The sequence below is a fragment of the Phacochoerus africanus genome, chromosome 1 (assembly GCF_016906955.1).
Source record: "Phacochoerus africanus isolate WHEZ1 chromosome 1, ROS_Pafr_v1, whole genome shotgun sequence".
NCBI classification, from domain to species: Eukaryota; Metazoa; Chordata; class Mammalia; order Artiodactyla; family Suidae; genus Phacochoerus; species Phacochoerus africanus.
Window position 1 is genome coordinate 203471405 of NC_062544.1, and position 23986 is coordinate 203495390.

The following is a 23986-nucleotide window of genomic DNA, read 5'->3' on the forward strand; positions in this document are numbered from 1 at the left end:
ACATTAATTTGAAACTAAATCACTTTGGAGACAGTTACTATTTTCAGGAATATTTTCTTTTGATGTTTTTAATTTTAAGGACCAATTTATATAAAATCCAGCAATACTCATCTCAAAAATTATTCTAAATTGAACTACAATTCAAATCACACTCCAGAAGTTTTTTTTTTTTTCAGTTTGATTTTTACAATGGAAAATGTGTACTATATTCATTCAGGATTTCTCCATCAGAACTTTTGGTAATATTTTTTGGGGTTAACTGATGAAAATATTACAAAAAAGTTTATTTACATCACCCTGAAGGATAATAACTTAAGCCCATTTGTTTGTTTATTAACTTTATTAAGATATAATTCACATACATACAGTTCACCCATTTAAGGTTTACAATTCAATGGTTTTTAGTAGATTCACAAAGTAACCATCACCACAATAATTTCAGAACATTTTAATCAACCCCGAAAGAAACCCTGTACCCATTCCAATCACTCCCCTCCCCAGCCTCCAATCATTCCAGCCTCAGGAAACCTATAATCTGCTTCTATCTCAATATATTTACCTGTTTTTTTCACTTAGCATAATATTTGCGAGGTTCATTATGTAGCATGTATGAGCACTTCATTTCTTTTTATAATTAAATAATATCCTATTGTATGGCTATTCTACATTTTATTTATCCATTCATCAGTTGATGGGCATTTGGGTTGTTTCCAACTTGTGGTTATTATGAATAATTCTGCTATAAACATGTGTGTAAGTTTTGATGTTGACCAGCCCCTCAACTTTTAGCTGTACAAGGCAAAAAGTAAAAAGAGAAGAATTCTTGTAACAAAACTATAAGAAATTTGTTCTGTAATAATTTTAGATTTGTCAAGTTGTGACCATTTCACACCCAACAAAGGGGTGACAGCGGAACTGTCATGACAGAGGAACTAGCACCATTACTCTATCACATAGTCGAAGGAGGTTAGATCCCTGAGATCTCTTCTTATACTAAGTCAACGACTTACTCCTTCTTGAATATGAGTAAAGAAAGACCAGGTTGGAGTTCCCATTGTGGTGCAGCAGGAACAAATCAGACTAGTAACCATGAGGTTGCAGGTTCAATCCCTGGCCTCGCTCAGTGGGTTAAGGATCCAGCGTTGCAGTGAGCTGTGGTGTAGGTTGCAGACGGGGCTCAGATCTGGTGTTGCTGTGGCTGTGGCGTAGGCTGGCAGCTATAGCTCTGAATGGACCCCTTGCCTGGGAACCTCCTTATGCCACAAGTATGGGCCAAGAAGGAGAGAGAGAGAGAAAGAAAGACTGACCAACCAGGTTGTAGACATTCCGGGTCCTGAGGAAATTACCATCAAACATTGGGAACAAACAGCAAAGACAACTATGCACATGGGCCTTGGACAGGAATGGTTATTGAGCATGGCTTGCCACACTACCCTGAGTTCCACATTCTGGTGGGAAGATTGTGATTTCCTCACCGATTCCCAACTGTGTTTGGCCTACAGCATTAACACTGTTCTGCTGTTGATACCTTGCCTCTGGTTATTGCCTCTGCCTCTCCTTGGGCAGCTTTTCAACTCATGCATAGAGACCCTCACTGCCGACTCTACCCTGCCAACCATCTCTGCTCCACCTCTGAGGCTATGAACTGAGCTTTATCCCAGCTTCCTTGCAGGATTAATGCCCCTCTGGACTCTAGATCTGTTGAGTGCTGTGCAAGATGCTCAGGGGGGCACAATAAATGTCTGTTGAGTGAAGGGTCCATAAGACTTCCTACATGTGTGAGGCTGAAAGGGCTCAAAATGAATTTAGGACTCAGCTGCATTTATCAGTTAACAATTGATGATATATTCCTCCAAAGATCAAAGAATTTGAGAACCTCAACTTATTCCTGAGGCTTTCTCCTTAGCTATTATGGTGTTAACACAAGTTTATTCCCCGTAATTAAAGTCATTTATCTGTTAGGGACAGATTCTGAGGCATAAGAAGCACATTCCTGAAGATCTGACATTAGAATTACCATCAGACAGAAGACCCAAAGAGGAAGTTTAGCCAACTGATTATTCCTTTTGCTTTGTATTTCAGAGCCCTCTTACTTTGGATCTTGGATTTAATTTCAATGAAATTCAGCAAGCATTACCTGATGCCAGTATGTGAGTCAAAACCCAAAAGGCTGAATCACAACTTACTGCTGGGGGGTCCTGCCAAGCTTTGCCATTCTTTCAGGGGAGGGTTTCCCTGGGAAGCCAGTTTTTTCAGATAGTCACAAGGCTCCAGTTGGGGAATATCAGGATTCTGCCTGTGATATTTCTGCAACTTCTCTAGCACTATGGGCAACCCAACTGTGGAAGCATAGAACATAGGCCCACCCCTGTGCCTTGGCCATCCATACCCGTGTAAATAGATCACATCAATGTGCTCTGGGGTAGCTGCTATCCCATCTTCCAGGATGCGGAATGCTTCATTGATGAGTGAATATAAGCAGCGGTCAAGGATCTCATCCCGGCTAATGACACGTGGTTCAATGTGATGGGTTTCTCTGTACTGTGTCAGAAATTTGGAAAACCAGGGATCAGGTTTGTGAATCCTACCCAATGGCTTATCATAAAGGTACCAACCCTTACCTGTCTTCTGGCCAAACCGTCCCAATTCACAGAGCATATCAGGAACTGGGCAGTATCTCTGGTTGCCTCGCTTTCGGGCAGAAGTTCCTGGAGGCAATGCAGGTCCAGTAAGACCTTGCCCTTTCCGAGATTTCCAACCTATATCCAACCCAGCAAGATCAGATACTCTAAAAGGTCCCATTCTGAAACCAAACTCTTCCAGCACCTGATCTATCTCCTCTGGCATACTGCCATCTTCTAATAAGAAATATGTCTGATCATAATAAGGCTTCAACATTCGATTTCCAACAAATCCAAAACAGTTGCCTACAACTACTCCAATTTTCTTAATCTTTTTTGATAAATTCATAACAGTGGCAATGGTAGTGGGGGAAGAGTATCGGCTGGGAATAACCTCTAACAACTTCATCACATGAGCTGGTGAGAAGAAGTGGGTGCCAATGACTAAGTGAGGACGATTGGTGGAAGAAGCAATTTCATCAATGTCCAGGGCGGAAGTATTGGTGCACAAAAATGCTTGTGGCTTGCACACGGCTGACAGCTCAGCAAAGACCTGTTTCTTCAGGTTCATTTCCTCAAATACTGCTTCAATGACTAAATCTACACCACTAAGCTCTTTCATAGATGTAGTTAACCTGGGTTTTGGTCCTGACCAAGGATGGCCACTCTGCTGCATTTTGGATGCTTCCTTTTCCAAGAGGGAGGTTATTATCTTGTTTGCATTCTCTAGTTGCTTCTTGTCTGGTTCTACAGCAATCACAGGGATTTTGGCCTTTGCAAAAGAAACAGCAATGCCTCGGCCCATCGTTCCCAAGCCTGTAGATAAAAGTAAAGGAGAAAAAGAATGATTCAATGATACTGGGAACTGGGAAATTATTCAATTAATGGAAGGCTTCTGTGGTAATGTTGTAGTCAAAGAGATCAATTTGAGGAATACAAATGAATTGAATACTAGGTAAAGCTGGGTATTGTATTAAGTGCTCCAAAGGATACAATAATGGGTAGGATTCACACACACACAAAATTCTAATAAAAAAGTTCAGCAAGTTTACAGAATACAATATCAATATACAAAAATCAATTGTATTTCATATACTAGCAACGAACAATCTGAATATGAAATTAAGAAAACAATTTCGGAGTTCTCATCGTGGCTCAGTGGTTAATGAATCCGACCAGGAACCATGAGATTTCGGGTTCGATCCCTGGCCTTGATCAGTGGGTTAAGGATCCAGCATTGCTGTGAGCTGTGGTGTAGGTTGCAGATGCAGCTCAGATCCCATGTTGCTGTGGCTCTGGAGTAGGCCGGTGGCTACAGCTCTGATTAGACCCCTAGCCTGGGAACCTCCATATGCCTCAGGAGCAGCCCTAGAAAAGGCAAAAAGACAAAAAAAAAAAAAAGAGAGAGAGAGAAAGAAAAGAAAAGAAAACAATTTCACTTACAGTAACGTTAAAAAGAATAAGATACTTCAGAACAAGCTTAAGGAAGAACTGTAAGACTTGAGCACTAAAGCCCGAAAAACATTATTGAAATAAATTAAAGAAAGCTTAAATAGGAGTTCCCGTCGTGGCGCAGTGGTTAACGAATCCGACTAGGAACCATGAGGTTGAGGGTTCGGTCCCTGCCCTTGCTCAGTGGGTTAATGATCCGGCGTTGCCGTGAGCTGTGGTGTAGGTTGCAGACGCGGCTCGGATCCCACGTTGCTGTGGCTCTGGCGTAGGCCAGTAGCTACAGCTCCGATTAGACCCCTAGCCTGGGAACCTCCATATGCCGCGGGAGCGGCCCAAGAAATAGCAAAAAGACAAAAAAAAAAGAAAAGAAAAAAAAGAGAAAGCTTAAATAAATGAAAAGATGTCCATGTTTATGGATTAGAAGACTTTATATTTTTAAGATGGTAGTACACCCCAAACTGATCTGCAGATCCAGTGCAATCACTATCAAAACTCTAGCTGTTTTTCTGCAGAAATTAACAAGCTGATCTTTTTTCTTTCTTTCTTTCTTTTTGGCTGCCCTGCAGCACATGGAGTTCCCAGGCCAGGGATCAGAGCCAAGTCATAGTTGCAACCTAAGCAACAGCTGCAGCAATCCCTAATGCACTGTGCTGGGTTGGGGATAAAACCTGCATCCCAGTGCTGCCAAGACACCACTAATTCCATTGCGCCACAGCGGGTACTCCTCTTTCTTTTTTTTTAGGGCAGCACCTGAGGCATGTGGAAGTTCCTGGGCTAGGGGTAAAATCAGAGCTGCAGCTGCTGGTTACACCACAGCCACAGCAACACCAGATTAAAGCTGAGTCTGTGACCTACACCACAACTCATGGCAACGTCAGATCCTTAACCCACTGAGTGAGGCCAGGAACTGAACTCGCATTCTCACGGAGACTATGTCAGGTCCTTATCCTGCTGAGCTACAATGGGAACTCCAAACAAGCTGATCTTAAAAGTCATATAGAGGAGTTCCCATTGTGGCTCAGCAGAAACAAATCTGACTAGGATACATGAGGATGCAGGTTTGATCCCTGGCCTTGCTCAGTAGGTTAAGAATCTGACGTTGCCGTGAATTGCAGTATTGGTCGCATAAATGTCTTGGATCTGGTGTTGCTGTGGCTGTGGCATAGGCCAGCAGCTGCAGCTCCAATTCAATTCCTAGCCTGGGAACTTCCAGATGCTGCAGGTGCAGCCCTAAAAAAATAAGCAACAACAACAACAAAAAAGTCATATAGAAATATAAGGAATACAGAATAACCAAAACAATATAGAAAAGGAAGAACAAATTCAGAAGAGTTATTCTTCCCAATATCAAAACTTTTGGATTCCAGACAAGATGGTGGAGTAGAAGGACTCAAGCACACCTCATGAAAACACCAAAATTACAACTAACTGCTGAACAACCATCAATGAAATAGACTCGAAGCTACCAAGAAAGATATCATACACCCAAAGGCAAAGAAGAAACTACATTAAGATGACAGGAGGGGCACTTTCACAGTATAAACAAATCATGTAGGCCACTCACAGAGTGGAAAATAACTATATCACAGAGGCTCTCCCACAGGAGTGAGAGTTTGTACCCCACATTAGGTTCCCCAGCCTGAGGGTCTGGCATTGGGAGAAGGAGCCCCTAGAGCATTTGGCAATGAAGGCCAGTGAGGCTTGGGCATAGGAGCACCATAGGATTCAAGGAAGCAGACTCCACTCTGAGAGGGTACACACAGGGTTTTATGTGCACTGGGTTCCATGGCAAAGCAGGAACTCTATAAGAATCTGGGTCATGGAGTTCCCTTCATGGCTCAGTGGTTCACAAACCCAACTAGCATCCATGAGGACACAGGTTTGATCCCTGGCTTCACTCAGTGGGTTAAGGATCCAGCATTGCCGTGAGCTGTGGTTAAGTCACAGACAGGGCTCAGATCTGGTGTTGCTGTGGCTGTGGTGTATGCCAGCAGCTACAGCTCCAATTTGACCCCTAACCTGGGAACTTCCATATGCTGTGGGTGCAGCCCTAAAAAGACAAAAAGACAAAAAAAAAAAAAAAGAATCTGGCTCAGACCTGGAGGGTTTCTTAGAGGGTCTCTTGGGGAAGCCTTGGCTCACTGTGGGAGCAGGATATTGGAGGCAGTGGTCCCAGGGAATAATCAACAGCATGAGCACCCATTAAGGCTGCCATTTTGGAAAAACCTGGCCCCACTCATCAGGGCTGAGAAGCCCTAGGCCAAACAACAAAGAAGGAGAGAACACAGCCCCACCCACAGCTGCCTAAAGTCCTCTCAGGAACCTCCTCTAATCACACCCAGAGACAAGGCTCTACCCCCCAGTGGACAGACACGAGGCCCTCCCTTCAGGAAGCCAGCCACAAGCCTCTGTATCAACTTCACCCACAAGGGGGCAGACACCAGAAGCAAGAGATGCTACAACCCTGTAGCCAGCAAAAAGGAGACCACACAGAAAGCTAGACAAAGTGAAATACCAGAGAAGTATGAGCCAAATGAAGGAACAAGACAAAACTCAAGAAGGGGAGCTAAGTGAAGTGGAGATAACCTACATGAAAAAGACTGTAGAGTAATGATAGTAAGGATGATCCAAGATCTTGGAAAAAAAAAAAACACAAAACTGGAGGCAAAGATTGATACATTACAAGAAAATGTCTAACGAATAGAAGATTTAAAGAATAAGGAGAGAGGAACAATACAATAATTGAAATGAAAAATTCACTAGAAGGAATCAATATCAGAATACAGGAGGCAGAATAACGAATAAGCAAGTTGGAAGACAGACTGGTAGAAACCACTGATGCAGAACAAAATAAAGAAAAGAAATGAAGACAGTCTAAAAGAACTCTGGGGAAACTTTAAATTTACCAGCATTCACATTGTAGGGGTGCCAGAAAGAGACAGAGAAAAGGCCAGAGAAAATATTTGAAGAGATAATAGCTGAAAATGTCCCCAACATGGGAAAGGAATCACTCATTCAAATCCAGGAAGCACAATGAATACCATATAGAATAAACCCAAGGAGGAATGCCTCAGATACATATTAATCAAACTATCCAAAATTAAAGACAAAGAGAAAATGCTGAAAGCAGCTAGGGAAAAGCAACAAATAACATACAAGGGAATGCTGATAAGGTTATCAGTCGATTTTTTTCAAAAGAAACTGGAGGCCAGAAGGGAATGGCACCATATATTTAAAGTGATGAACGGAAAAAACCTACAACCAAGAATATTCTACCCAGCAAGGTTCTCATTCAGATTGGAAGTAGAAATCAAAAGCTTTATAACAACCAAAAACTAAGAGGATTCAGCACCACCAAACCAGCTTTACAACAAATACTAAAGGAGCTTCTCTAGGTGGAAAAGAAAAGGCCACAATTAGAAACAGGAAAATTACAAATGAAAAAGCTCACCAAAAAAGGCAAATGTATAGTAAAGGTAGGAAATCATCCACACACAAATACATCAAAATCAGCAATCATGAGAAGAGGAGAGTACAAATGCAGGATACTGGGAATGCATTTGCAATTATGAGACCAGCAACTTAAAAAAATATTGTGTATATATATATATATATATATATATGGACCCCTGTATATATATCGATCCTTATATATATAGGTACAAACACTATGGAGAACAGTGGTGCCTGGAGGTACCTCAAGAAACTAAATATAGAACTACCATATGACCCAGCAATCCCACTCTTGGGCATATATCCACACAAAACTTTCCTTAAAAAAGACACTTATGCCCACATATTCATTGCAGCACTATTCACAATAGCCAAGACATGGAAACAACCTAAATGTCCAACGACAGATAAATGGATTAAAAAGATGTGGTACACATACACCATGGAATACTACTCGGCCATAAAAAAGAACAAAATAATGCCATTTGCAGCAACATGGATGGAACTAGAGACTTTCATACTAAGTGAATTAAGTCAGAAACCAAAAGACGAATACCAAATGATATCACTTATATCTGGAATCTAATATATGGCACAAATGAAACTTTCCACAGAAAAAAAACTCAGGGACTTGGAGAACAGACTTGTGGTTGCCAGTGGGGTGGGGGGGAGTGGGATGGACTGGGAATTTGGGGTTAATAGATGCAAACTATTGCATTTGGAATGGATAAGCAATGAGATCCTGCTGTATAGTACAGGGAACTATATCTGATCACTTGTGATGGAGCATGATGGAAGAATGTGAGAAAAAGAATGTATGTATATATGTGTGACCTGGTCACTTTGCTGTGCAGTAGAAAATTGACAGAACACTGTAAACCAACTATAATGGAGAAAATAAAAATCATTAAAAAAAAGATAGTCATCCAACCACGAGAGAAGAGAAGAATGAAAAAAGACAAAAAAAAAAGGAAAATTGAAATCATACCAAGCATCTTTTCTGACCACAACACTGTAAGACTGGAAATCAGCTATAAGAAACGAAATTGCAAAAAACACAAACATGTGGAGGCTAAATAATATGCTACTAAACAACCAATGGATCACTGAAGAAACCAAAGAGGAAATCAAATAATATCTAGAGACAAATGAAAATGAAAACACAACTATCCAAAATCTGTGGGATGCAGCAAAAGCAGTTCTAAGAGGGAAGTTTATAGCAATACGGCTTACCTCAGGAAACAAGAAAAATCTCCAATAAATAACCTAACTTTATACCTAAACCACCTAGAGAAAGAACAAGCAAAACCCAAAGTTAGTAGAAGGAAAAAAAATTAAGATCAGAGCAGAAATAAATGAAATAATCTATTGGAAAGAAAAAGAATAAGACTATGTTGTAACACATGAAAATTACATCAAATTCAAATTTCAGTATCCATAAATAAAGTTTTACTGGAATCAATCACACTAATTTGTTTTTGTACTGTCATTTTTGTCCTCAGTAGCAGAGTTGAGAAGGCCTAAAAGTGAGTAAGCCTAAAATATTTACTATGTGGTACTTGATGGAAAGTTTGTTGACCTTGTCCAGGAGGAGGGGAGAGCTGCTGGTTGGAAAGAGCTTGGTCCTAGAAAGAATTTGTGGAGTGAGGAGGAAATACATCTTCATTGTGTTAAGCCACTGGAGATTGTTATGTTACAGCAGCAGGTTTTCTGTTACCTAATCAACCCACTGTGATGAAACAGCTTTGTGAAAGCTCTTCCATACTTCACATTGACAAGCTTTGAGGATTTTTTTTTAATAGAAGTATAGTTGATTTGTAACATTATATTAGTTTTAGATGTAAAACATAGTGATTAAAAATTTTTATATATTATACTCCATTTACAGTTATATAAAATATTGCACTACTCTCAATATCCAAGACATGGAAACAACCCAAATGTCCCTCAATGGATGAATGTATTAAGAAGATGTGGTACATATACACAATGGAATACTACTCAGCCATGAAAAAGAACAAAATAATGCCATTTGTAGCAACATGGAACTAGAGAGTCTCATACTAAGTGAAGTAAGTCAGAAAGAGAAAGATAAATACCATATGACATCATTTATGTCTGGAATCTAATATATGGCACAAGTGAACCTATCTACAGAAAAGAAACAAATTCATGGACAGGGAGAACAGACTTGTGGTTGCCAACAGGGAGGGAGAGGGAGTGGGGTGGACTGGGAGTTTGGGTTTAATAGATGCAAACTATTGCATTTGGAATGGATAAGCAATGAGATCCTGCTGTATAGTACAGGGAACTATATCTGATCACTTGTGATGGAACATGATGGAGAATAATGAGAGAAAAAGAGTGTATATATATGTATCGCTGGGTCACTTTGCTGTACAGCAGAAATTGACAGAACATTGTAAATCAACCACAATAAAAAAAGAAAAAATTAAAAAACAAAAAATAAAGTTATATAAAATATTGGCTATATTCCCTGTGCTATACAATATATCCTTGTAACATTTATTTTGCACATAGTAGTTGGTATCTCTTAATCCCCTGTGGGGTTTGGTTTTGAATATAGAATATTATCAGTCATCAGAAATCACTGATTTAGGAGTTCCCATTGTGGCTTAGTGGTTAATGAACCTGACTAGTATCCATGAGGACTCGGGTTTGATCCCTGGCCTTGCTCAGTGAGTTAAGGATTTGGTGTTGCTATTGAGCTGTGGTGTAGGTCGCAGACGCAGCTTGGATCTGGCATTGCTGTGGCTGTGGCTGTGGCTGTGGCTGTGGTGTAGGCCAGCAGCTACAGCTCCAATTGGCCCCCTAGGCTGGGAACATACATATGCTGCGGGTGAGGCCCTAAAAAAAAAAAAAAATCATTGATTTGGTTTCTCTGGAATATGTTTAATTTTTAAATTGTATTAAAATACTTAATATATATTAAATTATTTAAAGTGCTTAGTTTTCCAAATTTAATAAGCATCTGTGTTTCACTCGGTAACAAAAGTGCTGGAGAGCTCTCATTGCTGGGGCAAACTTTAGTGTGGGTAAATAGGAGACAGAGTGTTGGGTTCAAAACCCTGGCCTCTTAGCTCTCTGTCCCAAGCTTCATACAAAATTCCTACCATACAGAGATTACAATCTCACAAGGACAATAAGGACTAATGAGAAGTTTATGTGAAAGTGCTTTGTAAAGTAAAATGTGATATAGGTGACACCTCAGAAAGAGCAGGGAGAGAAAGCCACCTGGGAAAGGTGGAGAAGAGCTCCTTATCATTCACCTCTCAGAGCAGGTCTGCTGAAGGACTTTGGGGGCTCCAAACAATTCATAATACAACCACAAAGTGGGCCAGTTAATGCTTTTTAGAAGTGCCTTAGCTATAATTTTATTTATCTATTTATTTATTTATTGTGCTTTTTAGGGCCACACCTGGGGCATACGGAAGTTCCCAGGCTAGGGGTCAAATCAGAGCTACAGCTGCCAGCCTACACCACAGCCATGGCAACATGAGATCTGAGCCACATCTGCGACCTACACCACAGCTCACAGCAACACTGGATCCTTAACACACTGAGGGAGGCCAGCGATCAGGTTCATGGATCCCTTCATGGATACTAGTCAGGTTCGTTTCTGCTGAGCCACAAAAGGAACTCCCTTATCTATAATTTTATTTTATTTTATTTTATTTCATTTTATTTTCCCACTGTACAGCAAGGGGATCAAGTTATTCTTACATGTATACCTTTTTTTCCCCACCCTTTGTTCTGTTGCAATATGAGTATCTAGACATAGTTCTCAATGCTACTCAGCAGGATCTCCTTGTAAATCTATTCTAAGTTGTGTCTGATAAGCCCACTTAGCTATAATTTTAGATCTTCTTTAGTTCTATACACTGCAAATTCGTTTAATCACTAAATCAAAATATACATGAAACAATACTGCTTTCCAAAAGTTCTGAGCTACTCATTTCTCTTGTCACAACCTGTGGTCTTAAAGTCATCAAGAACGAAAGGTTGAAAAACCATGCTTTTCACTGTTGGTAATTATGTTTTCACAGGTATATATTGTACTTACATTGAATTTAGTTTCCTAATTTTTCCTTGTTAAACACACACACACACACACACACACACAGGGGCAAGAAGTCCTGCTCCTAGGCCAAATTACTGCCATGAACTGCCATGAAATTAAATTTGGTCAAGAGTCACTTCTACTCAGAGGCGCAAATAAAGAGTCAGGGATGCTTTACTACTGGTTCTGCACTGTTTGGTCAACTGCAGTCTTCTCCCCTTCCAACAGCCCTGAGAGCCCAGGAGAGGTGGGAGATCATGAGCTTGCAGTGGTGCTGACCTGATCTGGGCTCACGGACATGCAAAGTTGGGCTCGTCAGGGGGTACAGTGAAAGGACGATCAATCATGGAGTTTGAGGACATAGGCAAGAGGGTGGCTGAAGCAATGACTCTGGACATGAAACCAAATAGAGAAGAAAGTAAAGATAAGAGGAGCTGATCAAGTAACAAATGTAGTTGGAATAACAACTGAGAAAGGGACATGGAAAGATACAAGGCTGTGATGGAAAAGTGAGATTTCATGTTTTAGAGGTGGACAAATGTTCAGGATAAAGACAAGGCCTGTGGGGAAGCCATCACTGTGGGTCATGGAAGTGAAGTGAGGTGACTGTCACTGGACCTGAGGAGGCCAAGGAACCCAGAAACAGGAGGGCTGAATTATTCACATGGATGATGAGACAATCAGGATGGCAGCAGGATTGGGGCCAAAGGGGTAACTGTGAGCCTCTGAAATGAGGGCACATGAGAGGAGCACTGTTAGTGATGAGGAGGGATTAAGTAGTAAACCAGACGGCAGGACCACGGAGGAGGGTGTCCTGGAAGGAACCGCAGTCTGACAGGGGAAACTGGAAAGTGACAGTGAGGTCCATGGCGTGTGGGAGAAGTAGCAGCATTCTCTTGAGGGGGCTTCAGGAGAAGCGGGTGCCCCGGGTAAGCCAGGTTTCAGGCAGGACACAGAGGAGGAAGCTGTGAGGGAAACGGATGAGGCCGTGGGCACAGTCCAGAGGACACAGGGCGCAGCGGGAGGCTGCTTTGCAAAGACCAAGAGGAGAGCTGTATGTGGATAATCAGGAACAAGGGGAAAATGACCAAACTCTCTCACTTCCTTTTTATCCACGTTGTCTTCTACATAGTTAAGTGATTTTTCAAAACAATGTAGGGTATACTTAAAAAAAACCTCAAACTTTTAAACCATCCATGTCAGACACAAACCTGAGGTCTTTGAAAAAAAACTATAAGGACCCTCTCAAACAATGACTGACAAACATAATATTGATAAACTTAAAATGTTTACTATTATTTTGCATTAATTATTCTTGGCTTGAAGGAATACAGAGAAGAAGAAACAGGTAAGTAAATAACTAGAAGCAAATATTGGTGTTCCTGAAAGAGTATAAACAAATGGACATTCATAGTTCTTTGTCACACTATTTATCCATCTCCTTAAAAAAATCATGGGTGGGAGTTCCTGTTGTGGCTCAACGGGTCAAGAACCCAACATAGTGTCTGTGAGGATGCGGGTTTGATGCTGGCCTTGCTCAGGGGGCTAAGGATCTGGTGCTGCTGCAAGTTTCAGCGCAGGTTGCAGATGTGGCTGGGATCCTGCGTTGCTGTGGCTGTGGTGTAGGCCGGCAGCTATGCTCTGATTCGACCCCTAACCTGGAAACTTCCACATGCTACACAGGCAGCTGTAGAAAAAAAGAAAAAAAATCACAGATGAACAGAGTCAGGGTTAGAAGGAGCACAGTGTATTTGCATTAAAGACACACTATTTTATTCCTAAACTTGACTGAGACAACAGCAGGCTGAAGAGATGTAGAGAGGGCTCTTCCCCTCCAAGTTGGGTGGGTGACCCAGAGAGCTGGGTGAAGGTTAAGGAAGTTGATGCTTTGAGTAAACTATGGACTCATGCCATCCCAAGAAGACTGTACACAAGCTGATATATATAACATTTCACCTACATTTTAAGAGGGTTAGAATTCACCCAGGACCATTCTTGGGCCAAGACTAGGAGAAAGCAACGTTTAGGAAAGTGGTCCAAAGAAGCCAATTAGACAACTAGCTTCTGAGGAAAGAAGACATTTGGCGGCAGGGGGCAGTTAAGGGAAAAAGTTGGAAAGCCACTATGTCAGGGCTCAGATGAATCTGAGGATAGTGTTTTTGAACCAGAAGTGGCTCTAAGGACAAGAAAGACAGAGGCTTTCACTCTAAATTCCTAGCCAGAGGAGTGACAGGCCACATCTTGAAATGTGGCACAAATAGTAACCATTGTTGGGGAATCCAGGAATGAGAGACATGGAAGAGGGAGAAATGAGGGGTTTTTTTTTTAGTTTTTTTTTTATAATTTATTTTTTTCCCACTGTACAGCAAGGGGATCAAGTTATCCTTACATGTATACATTTTCCCCCAAACCCTTTGTTCTGTTGCAATATGAGTCTTAGAAAAGAGATAAAACTGTCACTGTACACAGAAAACCCTAAGGACTCAACCCAAAAATTACTGGAACTGATTAATAAATTCAGCAAAGTAGCAGGATATAAGATCAACATTCAGAAGTCAGTTGCATTTCTGTATACCAGCAATGAAATATTAGAAAAGTAATACAAAAATACGATACCTTTTAAAATTGCACCTCACAAAATCAAATACCTCAGAATACACCTGACCAAGGAGGTAAAGGACCTATATGCCGAGAACTATAAAACTTTAATCAAAGAAGATGTAAAGAAATGGAAAGATATTCCATGTTCCTGGATTGGGAAAATCAATATTGTAAAAATGGCCAATACTACCCAAAGCAATCTACAGATTCCATGCAATCCCTATCAAATGACCCATGACATTTTTCACAGAACTACAACAAACAATCCAAACATTTATATGGAACCACAAAAGACCCAGAATCGCCAAAGCAATCCTGAGAAACAAAAAGCAAGCAGGAGGCATAACTCTCCCAGACTTCAAGAAAGACTACAAAGCCACAGTCATCAAAATAGCGTGGTACTGGTATCAAAACAGACAGACAGACCAATGGAACGGAATAGAGAACCCGGAAATAAACCCTGACACCTATGGTCAATTAATCTTTGACAAGGGAGGCAAGAACATCAAATGAGAAAAAGAAAGTCTATTCAGCAAGCATTGCTGGGAAACCTGGACAGATGCATGCAAAGCAATGAAATTACAACACTCCCTCACACCATGCACCAAAATAAACTCCAAATGGCTGAAAGACTTAAAGATACGACAGGACACCATCAAACTCCTAGAAGAGAACATAGGCAAAACACTCTCTGACATCAACATCATGAATATTTTCTCAGGTCAGTCTCCCAAAGCAACAGAAATAAGAGCAAAAATAAACCCATGGGACTTAATCAAATTGAAAAGCTTTTGCACAGCAAAGGAAACCCAAAAGAAAACAAAAAGACAACTTACAGAATGGGAGAAAATAGTTTCAAACAATGCAACCGACAAGGACTTAATCTCTAGGATATATAATCAACTTATACAACTCAACAGCAAGAAATGAGTTTTTAAATGCCCAGAGTCTGGAATCAGACAGACATGGAATCAAGTGACTTGGGTTTAATTAGCTCACTGCTGAGGTTGATGTTTCTAGGCCTCACATTTAAAAATACAGCTCAGGGGCTGCAGTGAAAATTAGGTTAGCTAAAACACGTCATATGTTCAGCAAAGAGCCTGGCACCTGGTGGCCCTAGTCAAATGGTGGCACTTTACACATGCAGGTTTGGGGAGTGACTTTACCCATGTTCTTACCGAGAACGCCAACAGAGGAGATGGGCTGTGCCGATGCTGTTTTCCAGGATGCTCCAGAGGGAGTGGACCACTTATTTGCACTCCTCTCCGCCAAGAAAGCATATTGCAGGGCTCTAGCCTGCCCTGATTTCTGAAGGTACATAAACAGCTCCTCTTCCTTCTTGATGCCCGTCTCATAGGGATATTGGACAGCGGCCTGGACTGCACGGACGCAAGTCTCCTGAGCAAGGCACCCAGGGTACTGCTTTCGCATCTTCAAAAGGGCTTCACTGAAAATGGTGTCCATGTTGGACAAGCTCTGAACTGACTTATTGCAGATTCTACGGGATTCTAGAGTTTGATCTGAAAGAATAAGAAAGAAGATCAGATTTTTGGAAATATTACCTATACCAAGGGAATATGTGTTATACACTACTAATAATAACCTGTTTAACTTCAAAATACAAAATTAAATCCTACTCATCAAGACATTTAATTTAACATTAATGCCAAAATCTCTGACATCTTTGCAACTTAGTCCTATAAGATAGAATTTAATAGATCCAGGAGTTCCCGCTGTGGTTCAGTGGGTTAAGAACTAGCATCCATGAGGATGCAGGTTTCAATCCCTGGATTTTCTCAGTGGGCTAAGGATCTGGTATTGCCAAAAGCTGCAATATAGGTTGCAGATGCGGCTTGGATCCCTTGCTACTGTGGCTGTGGCACAGGCCAGCAGATGCAGCTGCAATTCAACCCCTAGCCTGGGAACTTCCATATACTACAGGTGCGGCCCTAAAAAAATTTTAAAAATAAAGAACTTAATAGATTCAAAGCAATTTCAAGTTACCTGAGACACAAAAGTTGCATCTTGCTTTTACTCCAAGGCCAAGATAATATTACAATATATTAATTATATTAACTTGTTATTAAGTTTAAGAAAATAGTTATGAATTAATAATATTTTAGGTTGAAAATAATTTTGACTCCATTATTAAACAGTAACAAAAACTTTAAAATGCCTAAAAGGGAGACAGTGAAGTACTGGCACAAGGATAGACATACAAATCAATGGAGGAGAACTGAGAATTGAGAAATAAATCCTTATAATTATGGCTAATTGATTTTCAATACAGGTGCCAAGACAATTTAATGAGAGAAAGGAGGTTTTTGGTTTTTTTTTTTTTAACAAACGGTGCTGAGGAGAACTGGATATTCACATGCAAAAACAAAAACAAAAACCCCAAACAAATAAAAAACTTAGATCCTTATCTACCACCACATATAAAAAATTAACTCAAAATGGATTAGAAATCTAAAGAGCAAAAGTTATAAAATTTTCTTTAAAAATAATAATAAAAATATTTAGGACTTTTGATTAGGCAAAGTATTAGTACAATCCATGAAAGAAAAAAAGTAATAAATTGGGGAGTTCCCGTCGTGGCACAGTGGTTAACGAATCCGACTAGGCACCATGAGGTTGCGGGTTCGGTCCCTGCCCTTGCTCAGTGGGTTAAGGATCCGGCGTTGCCGTGAGCTGTGGTGTAGGTTGCAGATGCGGCTCAGATCCCGCGTTGCTGTGGCTCTGGCGTAGGCCGGTGGCTACAGCTCCGATTCAACCCCTAGCCTGGGAACCTCCATATGCCACGAGAGTGGCCCAAGAAACAGCAAAAAAAAAGACAAAAAAAAGTAATAAATTGGACCTCATTAAAACAAGACTCTTATACTTCAAAAAACACCATTAAGAAAATTATAAACCACAGACTAGGAGAAAATATTTGTGTGTAGGCAAAATAATGCCCTTCCTGAACATTACTTCCCAATCCCCAGAACCTATAAATATATTACCTTAGATGGCAAAGAGACCCTATAGATGTGATTAAGGTTAAAGACCTTGAATGGAAAGCGTACCCTGTATTATCCAGGAAGTCCCAATCCAATTACATGAGTCCTTAAAAGAGGAGAGCCTTTCCTGGCTGCAGAGGGAGAGATCTGATGAGGGAGAGGAAACCTGAAACCATTGATGGGGATGTGGCTTTGAAGATGGAAGAAGGTGGCCAAGAAACGCAGTGACCTCTAGAAGCTCTCAGTTTATAGGCTGGAGTGGCCCTCAGTTTGTCACCAGCAGAACATGGGGACCTTGGTCCTACAACACAAATACTGAATTTTGCTGACAACTCAGTCAGCAGTAAACAGATTCTCCCCTAGAGCCTCGAGAGAGGAGTGCAACCGCTGATACCTGGTTTTAGTCCAGTGTGACCCCTACCAGACTTCTGACCTATAAATCGGTAAGATAATATATTTGTGTTGTTTAAACTGCTGAGCTGTGGTAATATGATATTAAAGTCATAGAAAATGAATACAATTTGCGAATCAAATATCTAATGAAGTATTTGTATCCAGACTACATAAAGACCTCTTATGATTTAATAACAGGAAGGCAAACAACTCAATTTTAAAATGGGTGAAAACCAGAATGGATATTTCCCCAAAGAGCATATACGAGTGGCTGATAAGCATGTGAACAATGTACACCATCATTGGTCATTAGGGAAACGCAAATTAAAACCATAATGAAGGTGGGGGGTAGCCTCTAAGTAAGTAACAGGATGTCATTTCTGAGATTAAGTTAAAAAAGGCTCTGGCTTTGGTCTTGCTTACCCTCTCCTGCTCTCTCACTTGCTCGCTCTGAGGGAAGCAAGCTTCTGTGTGTGAGCTGCACTTTGGTGAAGGCCATGCGGCAGAGAACTGAAGGAGACTTTCCGCCAATAGCCAGTAAGGAAGTGAGGCCCTCAGTTCAACAAGCGGCAAGGAAATGAATCCCACCAACAGCCGCTTGAGTGAGTTTGGAAGCAGATCATCCCTTAGTTAAGCCTTGAGGTGAATACAGCACTCCACAATCCCTTGAATGTAGTTTTTGGTGGGGGGGTTGTGTGAAACCCTAAACCAGAGGACATAGGTAACCATGCCCAGATTCTACAGAAGATAATAATTGTTTGATTTTAAGCAGCTAAACATGGGGGTAATTTATTATGCAACTATAGGTAACTAACACAGATCCACTAAAATGACTATATAATCAAATATATCTGGAACCCTCATATACTGCATGTAAGAAGTAAAACAGTACATTCACTTTGGAAAACAGTATGGGAGTTTCTTTTCTTTTTTCTTCTTTGCCTTTTTTTAGGGCCACACCCACAGCATATGGAACTTCCCAGGCTAGGGGTTGAATCGGAGCTGTAGCTGCCGGCCTCCACCACAGCCACAGCAATGCCAGATCCTTAACCCATTGAGCGAGGCCAGAGATGGAACCTGCATCCTCATGGATCCTAGTTGGGTTTGCTACTGCTGAACCACGACGGGAACTCCAGTAGTTTCTTTAAAAGATAAACTTACTATTCAATCCAGCAATTTCACTCCCAGAAATCCACCCAAGAGAAATTAAAAAAAAAAAAGTCCATACAAATCTTGTATATGAATATGCATTGCAGCATTACTCCTAATAGCGCAAGACAAACAATGCAAATATCCATTAACCGATGAATGGATAAAGCCATACTATGAAATACTATTCAGCAATAAAAAGGAACAAACTAATAATGATAGACGCTACAACACATATGAACCTCAAAAATATTATGCAAACTGAAAGGCACCAGATGCAAAAGATTACATATTATATGATGCTATTTACGGTGAATGTCCAGAAAGGTAAATATATAGAGATGGAAAGATCAGCAGTTGCCTAGGGCTGGGGGCTGGAGTGGGGGTAAGCAGCAAAAGGACAGAGGGAACTTTTGGGGATAGTGAAGAAGTCCTAAAGCTAATTTATGGGGATGGTTGCACAACTCTAAAAGGTAAATTATACCTCATTAAGGCTGTTAAAAAAAAATACCTAGCAATGAATTTATCAAGAAAGGCATGAGACCTTTAAGAAGGCCTATGTAGCTATAACATTTTATTGAAGAATATAAAATAATACTTAAATAAAGAGTGACCAGATGTCCTTGGATATAAATGTTTACTAGCATAAAATAAATATTTCCATGTATTATATATGAATTTTTAATCAGAATTTTTGTGGTCCTATTTTTTAAAATAACTCAAAAGAATAATTTTAAAGTTTGCATATAAGAATGAATATGTAACAACATATATGTATAAAACCAAAATTGTTTTCTGAAATAATACTCCAGAAACTGTTTTCTAAAAAGTGCTACCATCTCTTCAAAAATAAAGCAACCTACCAGAAATGTATACATTAGTTTATTAGACAGAAAACCTACCAGATATCACAAAGCAGTTTCCCTATAAAAAGACAGATGAATGTGATGGAACATGATGGAGAATAATGTGAGAAAAAGAATATATATATATACTTATATATATATACAAAAGACTGGGTCACTTTGATGTACAGCAGAAATTGAAAGAACACTGTAAATCAACTATCAAAACAAAAAAATCTTAAAGAAAAAAAAAAAAACAGATGAATGGGAGCCTGTGTGACATTGACATTTTACAAGGGAGACTAAGTAAGGCTTGAATGTGATCCTGTACACAAGGAAGAACTCTGTCTGTGAGGCACTGTATAAGCCCAACCTTTTCTTTTTTTAACCTAGGAGGCAAGAATACCTCCTTGGTGCTTGATTACTAAGTACAATTGAAAAGAATGAATTTTTATTTAAATTAAAAAAATTTTTTTTCCTTTTTCCACCGCACCTGCGGCTTATGGAAGTTCCCAGGCCAGGGACTGAATCCGAGCCACATCTGTGACCTACGCCACAGCTGAGGCAACGTCAGATCCTTAAAGCAGTTCGGATACCTGTACCCAAGGTCGACTCAGTTAAGAAACGTTAAGGGTAGGGTCTGGGCATGAGCATTTTTTAAAAAATTCACCAGCTGATGTTGAAATATAGCCTCTGGGAGGTCCAAGAGCAGAGCATTATGGCAGCCACTGTATCAAGGACAACTGCAGCTCCTGGAAACTTTGACTTGGGCCAGAGATTGAAAGGAGAAGAGAAATTAAAAAAAAAAAAAAAAAAAAGGAAGAAAAAGAGAAGAAAAAAGCTTAATGGTATGCAGTAATTTTACTCTATTGGCATAATCCTAGTGTCCTAGGGATGCGCAGAACCTCTCTGACTACTAATGGGCATCTCGGGAGCCACCCATAGTGCTTGTCCAGACCAGCCAAGGGCCAAACTAAGCATATCCACTGGAGAGTTTGGGATCAGGGCACAACTGTATAAGTATTTTCCTGATCAATTTCCTATCTCTTCTGTGATGTGGTTGTAACTGAAGGATGCTATTATCTTAAAACTTCATTTTATTAGTACAAATGTGCTCAGAATTTCCCTTTCTGGTCTATAGGCTTGGTGTTTTCAAAGTGTATTTATTTTTCTTTCTTTTTTCTTTTTACAGACACACCTGCAGCATATGGAAGTTCCCAGGCTAGGGGTAGAATCAGTGCTGTAGCTGCCAGCCTACACCACAGTCACAGCCACAGCAACAAAGGATCCAAGCTCCATCTGCAGCCTATCCTGTAGCTTATAGCAACAAGGGATCTTTAACCCACCAAGCAAGGCCAGGGTTCAAGCCTGCATCCTCATGGACACTATGTCAGGTTTTAACCCACTGAGCCACAACAGGAACTCCTTGATGGGTATTTCTTATATACTTGGTAGTTCTAGAGTCTTGGTAGTTTTAAAGTCACTCAGTTGTACCTATGTAATCAGAAAGTCAAGTATGGGCAGTCCAGGAAAATGGGAAAGAGAAAAACTAATGATTCACATATGATTATAACTGAATTCTTTCCCTGACCCATTCACATTTTTTTCTTAATTCTTTGAACTTTTCTAGGGCAAAAGAATATTCAAGTTTTAATGAAAACAAGTGAATCACACACCTTAAAGAAGAAAAGGAGGTGATTATTTTCTCTCCTTTCTGGTAAATTGAAAGGAAGAGATTTTTCTCTGCCTAGGATAAAAAGAGATACAATGGACAGTTTATAGGAATGGCTTCCTAAGACATAAAAGACTCTCTGTTCTCTAACTCATAAATAATAAGCCCTATCATGGAAGCTCTGCAAAGGACAGACAGAACAACTACACTTTTCCAGGCTTGAGGGGGCTCCCCAAAGAGCTGGGGTACATAAAAAGGAAATCCAATTTAGACATGTGCTTAGGTCTCCTAGTTAAGGTAGTGTCACTCTGCTCTTGTGAAACATGTTTATATAAATGGTCACAGAGAGTAAAAATAAATTACAAAGAGGAAAAGATAAAGTGAAGGGAAAGACAGATGAAACCACTAAGAGGTTTTTTTTTGTTTTGTTTTTTTTGAGACACAAAATCCCAATGAACAAACAGATCAAGGTCTTTGGACAGAATAAGAATTGCTAAAAATGGCTACCACAGCCCAGTGCAGTCACACTAATAAGCCCAGGGTTCATTACAGAAACAGCACTGCTTCCTGAGTTGAGGCTCCCACTCAGATGTCCCCTGTGCCCATCCTTGATGAACAGCACACATTTCCAGCTTCATATCTGAATCATGCACATGGGAACAAGCAGGCTTCTGGCCAAATGCAAGTAAATGGCATTTTACAGGACTCTCCTCTCCCCAGTTTAGCCAAAGCGATCTGGTTTGGCAAAGTACTTCTGAATTGTTCTGCTAAATCCATTGCACTGCAGTAGTCTGAGAGGCGTCATATAACAAGAGCATTAAGATGCATGAAGCTAATTAACTTCCATAGTCAGCTCTCCAGGACATATGTTAGGTTTGTAAGGAAATTTGTAACTACTTCCCAAATCACTTTTTTTCAGTCCTTCTAGGGCATACCCTCGGCATATGGAGGTTCCCAGGCTAGGGGTTGAATTGGCCACTGACCTATACTACAGTCACAGCAATGCAAGGTCCAAGCTGTGTCTGCGACCTAACACCACAGCACATGGCAACGCCAGATCCTTAACCCACTGAGCGAGGCCAGGGATCAAACCTGCATCCTCATGGATACTAGTGGGGTTCGTTAATCCCTGAGCCACAATGGGAACTCCTTTTTTTCTTTTTTTCCAAATCATATTTTTAGATATATATGTAAACATCCTACAATGCCTCCTATCCATAAATGGGTCCAAAACTGCTGGTAGCATTGACCATTGGAAATTTCCTTCCATCTCAACTTCCCTAGTGGATGTGGAAACTAAATAAATGTTCTTTTTCTTTTCTTTTTTTTTCTTTTTAGGGCCCCACCTGAGGCACATGTAAATTTCCCAGGCTAGGGTTGGAATCGGAGCTGCAGCTGCCACCTACACCTTAGTCGCAGCAACGCAGGATCCAAGCCACACCTGCGAGCTACACCACAGCTTGCAGCAACGCTGGATCCTTAACCCACTGAAAAAGGCCAGGAACCTGCGTCCTCAGTCCTCATGGATACTAGTGAGTTCTTAACCCGTTGAGCCACAACAGTAACTCTTCACATGTATTTTAAAAATTGAGATATAATTCACATACAATAAAAGTCACCATTTTAAAGCTGTAATTCAGGAATTTTTCATATGACCACAAGGTGTGAAACCACACATTTTTTAACCATGCCTTTCATAACTGATTTACTAATATCTTCAAGAGTGCAAGTAGTGTTTCCTTATAAAGTCAAAACTAGGAAAAGTTATCTCCATTCTTACCCTTGTTCTCTGTACATCAGTGGTTCTCAGAGTGTGGTGCGCAGAATACAGCGTCAGCATCACTTAGGACTTTGTTAGAAAGGCAAATTGAGCCCCACCCCAGATGTACTGAGTCAGAAAGTAGTGAGTGGGATCCTACAATCGGTTTAACAGACCCTCCAAGTGATTCTGATGCACAGGCAAGTTTGAGAGCCATTCCTTCAGATCAAGACAATTGCACTAGCTTCATATAACTATAGATTTGTAGATTTGTCAATGCACATATATTTAATACTAATATATTTAATAATGTAAAATATGTTTTATGTTGTTTTTACATAGGCGTATATTCTTTTTTACGGTATAATTTACAATAAATATATATAATATGTTATACATCTATAATAAACATCTATTATAAATATATATGCATTTTTATAATAGATCTTTATGGTGACTGTCCTTAAAATCGATCCATCAAATTTGTCCTGCCACATAATCACATTCTAATAGCTATACTTAAAAGCAAATAAAAGGAAAGCAGGAAAATATAAAAAGAAAGGAAAAGCACAAGACCACAAATGAAAATGAAATGCACAAAAATAAGCCTAACTAAAGTACATATTTTGTAAGATAACGAATGTAAGTGTAGATAAGATTCTCTGAGCTGGTCCTTCCCTGATCTGCTCTATTTCTCTACCTTGTAACTCTAGCATTTATCTATTACAAAGCCACACCAAGAAATCATAGGATTCTAAACAGTGGAACTCAAACAAATAAACAAAAAACAGAGTTTTCCGTGGGATTCTAAACCCTAAATCTCAAAAGAGACACAGTGGAGCTGCCCAGGTTATAGCAATGACAAAAAACTGGAGCCTACAGGGTCCTAGAATAGGGCTTGAAAACAACTAATTTTGTTGAAACTTTTCCTTTCATTGCTGAAGAAAATAAAGCCCCTAAA

The 23986-nt window shown here is 40.2% G+C and overlaps 1 protein-coding gene across 1 annotated transcript in view; it reads right to left on the reverse strand.

The window, feature by feature from the left end:
* Positions 1-1227: 1227 nt before the first annotated feature.
* The window catches only part of EHHADH (enoyl-CoA hydratase and 3-hydroxyacyl CoA dehydrogenase), a 56009-nt gene continuing 33250 nt past the window's right edge, over positions 1228-23986 (reverse strand). Inside the window, exons 6-7 of the mRNA XM_047788248.1 lie at positions 15387-15728; positions 1228-3437 (exon numbers count right to left, since the gene is read on the reverse strand). Of these exons, the coding sequence (XP_047644204.1) occupies positions 2176-3437; positions 15387-15728 (1604 nt within the window). The 3' untranslated portion in view covers positions 1228-2175. The remainder of the gene's footprint in view (positions 3438-15386; positions 15729-23986) is intronic.